This window comes from Trichechus manatus, unplaced genomic scaffold, assembly GCF_000243295.1.
Source record: "Trichechus manatus latirostris isolate Lorelei unplaced genomic scaffold, TriManLat1.0 scaffold00194, whole genome shotgun sequence".
In the NCBI taxonomy this organism is placed as follows: domain Eukaryota; kingdom Metazoa; phylum Chordata; class Mammalia; order Sirenia; family Trichechidae; genus Trichechus; species Trichechus manatus.
In genome coordinates, this window is record NW_004444130.1 from 4,510,116 (window position 1) to 4,518,600 (window position 8,485).

At 37.2% G+C, this 8,485-nt stretch overlaps 1 protein-coding gene across 1 annotated transcript in view; it reads left to right on the plus strand.

The window, feature by feature from the left end:
* CNTNAP4 (contactin associated protein family member 4) overlaps positions 1-8,485 on the plus strand; it is a 132,298-nt gene that overhangs the window by 94,220 nt on the left and 29,593 nt on the right. The window contains exons 12-14 of the mRNA XM_023741931.1: positions 1,667-1,906; positions 4,770-4,994; positions 6,659-6,792. Coding sequence (XP_023597699.1) covers positions 1,667-1,906; positions 4,770-4,994; positions 6,659-6,792 — 599 coding nt within the window. The remainder of the gene's footprint in view (positions 1-1,666; positions 1,907-4,769; positions 4,995-6,658; positions 6,793-8,485) is intronic.

The window sequence follows — 8,485 nt, forward strand, 5'->3', positions numbered from 1 at the left end:
TTTAGGGTCTTCCAGAAAAGTTTTGGCCTTAAAATACCAAAAACAAAAAGCTGTTTAATGCCTGAGGATAAAGAGATCTTAAGAAATTAAGGGTAGATTAGGAGAGAGAAGGGAGTAGAGGTTTTCTGTTGTTGATGCCATAGATCCGACTCATAGAGACCACATCTTACACAGCAGAACTGCCCCCTAGGGTTTTCTTGGCTGTAATCTGTATGGAAGCAGATCTCTAGGTCTTTCTCCCAGAGAATTACTGGGTGTGTTTGGACCCTCAGCCTTTTGGTTAGCAGCTTAACCGTTGCACCACCAGGGCTCACTGGACGTGTTCTAGGAAGAGCAAATGTGTGTGTATACAGAAGGTAACAAGATACTGGTAGTGAGAGATGGCATCACCTGTTCAAAGGTGAGACTTCTTTTTAGAGGTCCCAGGACCATCTGACCACCTCCTGGTAGAAGTGCCCAGATTATTCAGAGAGGCACGATTTTCCTACTTCAATTTCTGAGAATTAATTTATGGAATTCCTGGACACAAGGTTACATGAAAATCCATCTAGAGCTTTCATTCCTATTAGGATCCTGCTTGTAAAACAGTGGGCAAGTGATCATCTAAATTAGAACCACCCAGGAAGAGTGTCGAACCTTCAGATTCATAATCCTATTTCCAGTCCGCAGAATCAGTATTTCTTGGAGTGAGTTCCTGAGTGTGCGTTTTTAAGAAGTTCTCGATGTGATGCTTAAATTCCTTAGAGCTTGAGAGCCTCTGCCTTAGAATAATTGGGTCAGATTCCACCCAAACATTGCAAACCTCTTTAAGGGTGACGTGATAAATACATATTGTTATATACTGTTCAGTACATTTTACACCAGTGTGATCTCAGTGGGGAGTAGGAAAAGCAAGTCAGACCTTGGGTAAGAACTTATGGCTTGATTTTACTTTCCAGCATCCCTTTCTTTATTTCTTCATCAATTCGTTTTACTAACATTTCCTTGAGAATCTTTTTAAGGGGAAAAAAAAAAAAACAAAAAACAACGGACTCTGGATCAATCTTTCGAAAAAATTCACTTGCAATATGCCAGAGAACAGCAAATCATCTGATGCTCAATCACTATCTTTTTGATGGATGGATAACCACAGGAAGAGCATATCAATTATAGTCAAGTCAGAAGAACTCAAGAGTTCCTTCATAATGCTCAGTAAATTAAAATTGTACCAGCAGCAGGATTAGGTTTCAATACGAAGGACAAACCATACTTATCCACAAATACATGCTCACTTACAATTGCAAAAAAAAGTTAATTTCTGTATAACAGTATCAGCACATATCACTCTTAGTTTGAATGAAAGTATGATATGATCTTTATTTTGTTCTTTAAAATAAAGAAACTAATATAAAAATCTCCCCACTTTAAAAGTTTGATAAATCTTTTTAGAAATCAAATCTTTAAACAATTCCGCCTTTTCAAAAATGTTTGAATTAATGTTCTATTTTTTTGAAGTATTTTAATATTTGGTCACAAATGTATTCCCAAAATTACATTTGCTCATGAAATGTTTGACAAACCATAATTTTTGCCATCCTCTTTAAGGCCCAAATTTTGTTTAGTCTTTATTTAAGTCCTAAGTAAAACACCAAGGAACATATTACCATTTGCAGTATTTCCCTTTTAGGTGGGACGGCCACCAGACAAAGAGGTTTTCTGGGGTGCATCCGGTCTCTGCAGTTGAATGGGCTCGCCCTGGATCTGGAAGAAAGAGCCAAAGTGACTCCCGGCGTGGAACCAGGCTGTAGAGGACATTGCGGCAGCTACGGAAAGTTGTGTCGCAATGGAGGGAAATGCAGAGAGAAGCCCAGTGGGTTCTCCTGTGACTGCACCTTCTCTGCATACACAGGGCCATTCTGCTCAAATGGTAAGTGTGGCACGAAATATCTTAACAAGAAATCTTATCTGGTATGAATAAAACCTCTGGCATTTATTTTTTCCGTGTAGCTGTTTGAAACAAAAATATTTCTGAATTTCTTTTGCAAAGTACCTACTAATGCCAATAGTATTTCATTAGTTAGATATTTGACTCAATTCTTAAAAAACTAGGGACTATTGATAAGGAGTCCTTGGGTGGTGCAAATGGCTAACATGCTTGGCTGCTAAGTGAAAGGTTGGCAGTTTGAGTATACCCAGAAGCGCCTCAGAAGAAAGTCCTGGTGATCTACTTCTGAAAAGTTGGCCATTGAAAACCCTATGGAGCATAATGTTGTATCTTAAAGTGTTATATGTCCAGTCTCCTTTTTTTTCTATCTTAATGTTAATGCTTTTAAATAACATGGTTGTCAACATATTGAAATGGGGCAGTCCTCTAGTTTAAAATCATTAAAGAAATTATTGTTATTTTTGATGATGACGTTCGGCAATTCAAGAACATTTAGAAAGCATTGTAGGTTTTTTGTGTGTGTGCACGTGTGGCCAATCAACTATTATGGCTAAGAGTGTAAATAACTTTTCCATTAAATAGTGATGTGTAATAAAACAGAGACCCTAAGGCATTTTGCTCTATATCTGTAGACTCTCTGTTGGCAGAGTAAACAGTATTTTTCAGCTTCTCTTTCTCACTGAGGAGTCCCTGAGTGGTGCAAACGGTAACACGCTCAGCTGCTGACTGAAAGGTTGGAGGTTCAAGTCCACCCAGAGGCACCTCGGAAGAAAGCCTGGCAATCTATTTCTGAAAAATCAGCCATTGAAAATCCTATGGGGCACGGTTCTACTCTGACACACATGGCTTGCCATGAGTCGGAATTAAATCGATGGCAATTGATTTTTACTGGTCTTGTTCACTGAGCTATGCCATGGAAGAAAGCGGGAACTGAATGTAGTATTAGGTGTTCTGGACTAAGTTCTCTGAATATACCAATAGTTACTATACTTTTGTGGTTCCTCATAGAAGACTGTCATCCAGTTCAACTTTATTTAAGTGTCTCTGGGCTATCGAGTGCTTTCCTGAAGGAGCCTAACCAAAATTGACTCCAAGTTGAAGCAACTGCTGATTTTCAAATACTTGGGATTAGTTAATGAAAAATTGTCAAAAATGCACTTTTCAACAGCTCTACTTTTTATCAGGAATAAGTTATCATTTCAAGCCAACCTGCGATAATAAATCACATGCTGCTGCTACCATTCTGGGAGACTTTTCACATTTAAAGTAAAAATTCAGTTGTGACCAGTTGTTCATAAGAATAAGTCTGCACTTTCTGAATCTGATTTCTGGTCCATCTTGTGAGGTGCAATGTTACTGTGCATCCACCTGTTATAATGAATATAAAAATTATGTATTCTGTGCAATACAGAAATTTTATAAGACCACTGAGGCAGTGGTATCACTAGGGTTGATGTCACCCAGTGTGTTAACTCATGATGTCAACCCTCTCCCCGTGGACCTCCTCCTGTACCAGACTGTACAGAATCCTTAGTAATGTTTTTTGCACTAATGTTACTCGTAAATCGTAATTCCTGTATATCACTCCGTCTTTTCCTTTGATTACTACTTTATTCTCAAAAAAGTTACTGATATAGGTTCACAAATACTAAATACCACCATACTGTAGCTAAAACAGCAGAAAATGTGACTAAATCAGCAACTATAAAAACAATGGCAGCAACGAAAACAAAGCGCCTGCTTGTAGTGCAGGCTGAGGAAACCACATGATTCGAAGCGTCATTGTAATTGGGTAATAATGACAGCTCTGACTGGAGTGTGTTAGAAGGTTCAAAAAGTAAATCAGCACAGAGTTTTAGCCTTGTAGGTATATTCATACTGTAAGCTGGGCTTATGAAAAATGTTTTTGTTGTTATAACTAACTACAGGGATATTTTTATAGACAGTCATTTTGGTGTCACCTCCTCTGACAGTATCACTCGGTGGTGTCAGTACCTCCTGCACACCCTAGTGACGCCACTGCCCTGAGGCCAAGGGAGGCAAAGCACTGCTCTGTGACCCGGTAAACATCTTCTACAACTCTCATTCAACAACTGGCCCTTTATAGTAAGGGAGAGAAGTAGGGTTCAGGGATCCAAAACTGATTATCCCCCCCACCATTCTCCTCACTTTTACGCATATGTATTTGGGGTATGTATACATGCATGCATGCATGCATTTTGGAAATTAATCTTATACCAAATAAAATACTATGCTTTCAAAAACTGACTTAAGAGAAACTGGATAATTTCTTATGTTGATCCCTGCTAAGCAAATACACTCAGATTAATGCTAATACTTAAAACCCAAAACTTAACTCTCTTTTTTGCAATGTACGGTAGATATGAGAAAGTATTTAGGCATAAAAGATCATTTTTGTCCATTGATCCAGGAAGCTGATAGGGTTGCTCATACCTCCCTCCTTCCCAGCCACTAAAGGAGGATTAATGCATTCTATCTACAAAAGATGGATGTTATAATTTAAACAGACAATGGAAGTTAAAGAAGGTAAGAGCCAAGCAGTCTGATTTATGTCTGAACTCAAGAGAGGAGAGCATTAAGCTTGCAATTGTAAAGTTATACTAGTGAATTAATTGTGTGTAATTCTAAGATAAAGCCATTTCAAGGACCACTATGAAAGCTCTATTAATTTACTGTGTTACACAGTTCTGCTTTGGAGGTGTTTCTTATACTGATGCAATTTGTTATTATTTTCTAAAATCTTACAGTATCAATTAATATAACTAAAACAAGATCCTTGTACTTAATTTTTCTTTAACGTAACAAAACTTGTGTGTCATTTCAGAGATTTCTGCATATTTTGGATCTGGCTCATCCGTGATTTACAATTTTCAAGAAAATTATTCCTTAAGTAAAAACTCCAGTTCCCACGCTGCTTCATTTCACGGTGATATGAAGCTGAGCAGAGAAATGATCAAATTTAGCTTCCGAACAACACGAACACCAAGCTTGCTGCTTTATGTTAGCTCCTTTTATAACGAATACCTTTCAGTTATCATTGCCAAAAATGGTGAGTGCCTTTTAGATGAGTGAGAGAAAATTGGATTAAAGCATTAGGTCAGTAATAATATGGATTGTTCTCATGCTCTTCTGAAACTACAAACAAGACAAAAAAATAGTATGCCAATTTTTTGTATGTTTTTTTTTAGTACCATCCAATATATTTCACCTACAAGATTTAAATTAAGATGATTTTATCTCTTTATAATTTTGATAATATCACATACTTTATATGATAATTTATTGTTTATTATTAATAAAATATTTGTTTTATTATTGATAGGCACTCTTTAGTACTCCATATACATAATCAAAATTAGCTCTATGGTACCTTTTGAAGTAAGTGCCTAGTTGTATATAACACATATTTTGTTCAAAGCCAAGTAGAGAAGTTGAGGAGGTGTTAATAATCCAGCACTATGTATCAGAAGGAGTCCCTGGGTGGTACAAACAGTTAATGTGCTCAGCTGCTAACCAAAAAGGTGGAAGTTTTGAGCCTACCCAGAGGTGCCTCAGAAGGAAGGTCTGGCAATCTACTTCTGAAAAATCAGCCATTGAAAACCCTAACAGAGCACAATTCTACTCTGATACACATGGGATCATCACAAGTTGGAATTGCCTTGGTGGCAACTGGTTATATATAAGAAAATTTCCACAAGATAACCTGTTGGTTCTAATTAAAGGCAATAAAATAGTCAAGGAAAATGTGGGCACAATCATGTGGGATGGTGGCCTGTGGATGGGGAAATGAGTAAGCTACAGAAACCTTGCCACAGAAAACCACTTACTGCTATTTTTATCTTCCCTATGTCCTGATTAACAATAAAGATTTTAGCAATAAATTCTCTATTTGGGTGAGAAGAACAAATATACAAACATGTGAATATATCATTTCAACTAAGTCACATATGGCCTAAGAGCACCAAATGCCAAAATAAAAAATAATAATGTTCAATAAGTATATTTATGCTCCCTGTACCTTTTGAGCTTGAAGCTTATCTATATATTAGGACATTTTCTTTGTTAAATTGGAAGGTATCCTGTGAAGTATATTAATTGACATCTCTGCAGGCAAATAAGTGAGTAGTATTTATTCTGTTGGTAAATTTGGTTTAAAACTGTTCTTTTCACCCTAATTTCATTTCAGAGCCTTTGACCGTGACTACTTGGAAATATTTCTCATATTTAGTATAACTACGTTTGCTTATGACAATTTCATTAGTCCATTGCATTTCAGGAGTCTTTTAAAAAGATCAGTTTATAGAAAAAAGATAAGATTATTGAAACAGGATGTTCTACCACTGTTGCAGAATACTTTGGCATTTCATAATATCCCAAGTGTCTGTTTATTTATTTTTTTAAGATAGAAGCTAGTGCAGAGATTTGCATATGCTTAATCTCGATGTTGACTTTTCAGAAATAAAAATGAAAGATTTTTGGGAAAGAGACTGCTTATTAGCAACATGCTTGGTCTTGATTTTTAAGATAGTGCAATTTAACTTAGGTACTGATTTTTAGGAATTGTAATGATAAGGTACATCCGGATGAACTATTGTGAATTGTGTCCCTAGAAATGAGTACATAATTACAACAACAACAAAACGTCTGTGAGTCTTTATCAGTAGTTTTTTAAAATACAATTTTAACTGAAAAAAATTTTTTTATCCTCCTTAGGAAGCTTGCAGATCAGGTACAAGCTAAACAGACATCAAGATCCTGATGTTGTTAACTTTGATTTTAAAAGCATGGCTGATGGGCAACTTCACCACGTAAAGATTAACAGAGAAGAAAGAGTGGTCTTTGTAGAGGTAAGAGATACTAAGCTAAACAGCAGCAACAATTAAAATGAACTCCCCAGTGTGTATGACCTAAAGCAGAATTTTCATTATAATTAAAATGAACAAAGACAAACACATCTTTTCAGTGTTGTTCTTTTATAGATCATAGACAGAACATCAAATGTGGTAGGATTTTCTTTTTCTCATGTCTGTCTTGTTCTTTTTTTTTTTTTTTTAATTGCGCTTTAAGTGGAAGTTTACAGTTCAAGTTAGTTTCTCATACAAAAATTTATACACACATATGACCCTAGTTGCTCTCCCTATAATGTGAAAGCACACTCCTCCTTTCTACCCTGGATTTCCCATGTCCGTTCAGCCAGCTCCTGTCTCCCTCTCTGCCTTCTCATCTCACCTCTGGATGGGAGCTGCCCATTTAGTCTCATGAATCTAGTTGAGCTAAGAAGCACTCTCTTCATGGGTATCATTTTATGTCTTAAAATCCAGTCTAATCTATGTCTAAAGAGTTGGCTTTGGGAATGGTTTCAGTTCTACGCTAACAGAGAGTCGAGGGGCCGTGTCTTCTGAGGCCCCTCTAGTCTCAGTCAGACCATTAAGTCTGGTCTTTTTACTAGAATTTGAGTTCTGCACCCTACTCTTCTCCTGCTCCATCAGGGCAGTCATTGGTGGTAGCCAGGCACCATCTAGTTCTGGTCTCAGGCTGATGGAGTCCCTGGTTTATGTGGTCCTTTTTATTTCTTGGGCTAATATTTTCTTTGTGTCTTTGGTGTTCTTCATTCTCTTTTGCTCCAGGTGAGTTGGGACCAGTTGACACGTCTTAGATGGCCACTTGGTAGCTTTTAAGACCCCAGACACTACTCACCAAAACGGGATGCAGAACATTTACTTAATAAAATTTGTTATGCCAATTGAACTAGATGTCCCCTGAAACCATGGTCCCCAGACCCCTGCCCCTGCTACTCTGTCACTCAAAGTGTTTGGTTGTATTCAGGAAACGTCTTAGTTTTTGGTTTAGTCCAGTTGTGCTGACTTCCCCTGTATTGTGTGTTGTCCTTCCCTTCACCTAAGATAATTCTTATTTACTATCTAGTGAATACCCCTCTCCCTCTCTCCCCACCCTTGTAACCATCAAAGAATGTTTTCTTCTGTGTTTAAACCTTTTCTTGAGTTCTTATAATAGTGGTCTCATAAAATATTTGTCCTTTTGCAACTAATTTCACTCAGCATAACGCTTCCAGAGTCATCCATGTTATATTTTGCAGATTCATCGTTCTTTATCGTTGTGTAGTATTCCATTGTGTGAATATACCATTATTTGTTTAACCATTTGTCCCTTGAGGGCACCTAGGTTGTTTCCATCTTTTTGCTACAGTGAACAGTGCTGCAATGAACATAGGTATGCATATATCTGTTTGTGTGACAGCTCTAGGCTATATTCCAAGGAGTGAGATTGCTGGATTGTGTGGTACTTCTATTTCTAGCTTTTTAAAGAAGTGCCAAATCGATTTCCAAAGTGGTTGTACCATTTTACATTCACACCAGCAGTGTATAAGTGTTCCGGTCTCTCCACAACCTCTCCACCATTTATTGTGTTGTGTTTTTTGGATTAATGCCAGGCTTGTTGGGGTAAGATGGTATCTCATTGTAGTTTTGATTTGCATTTCTCTAATGGCTAATGATCATGAGCATTTCTTCATGTGTCTGT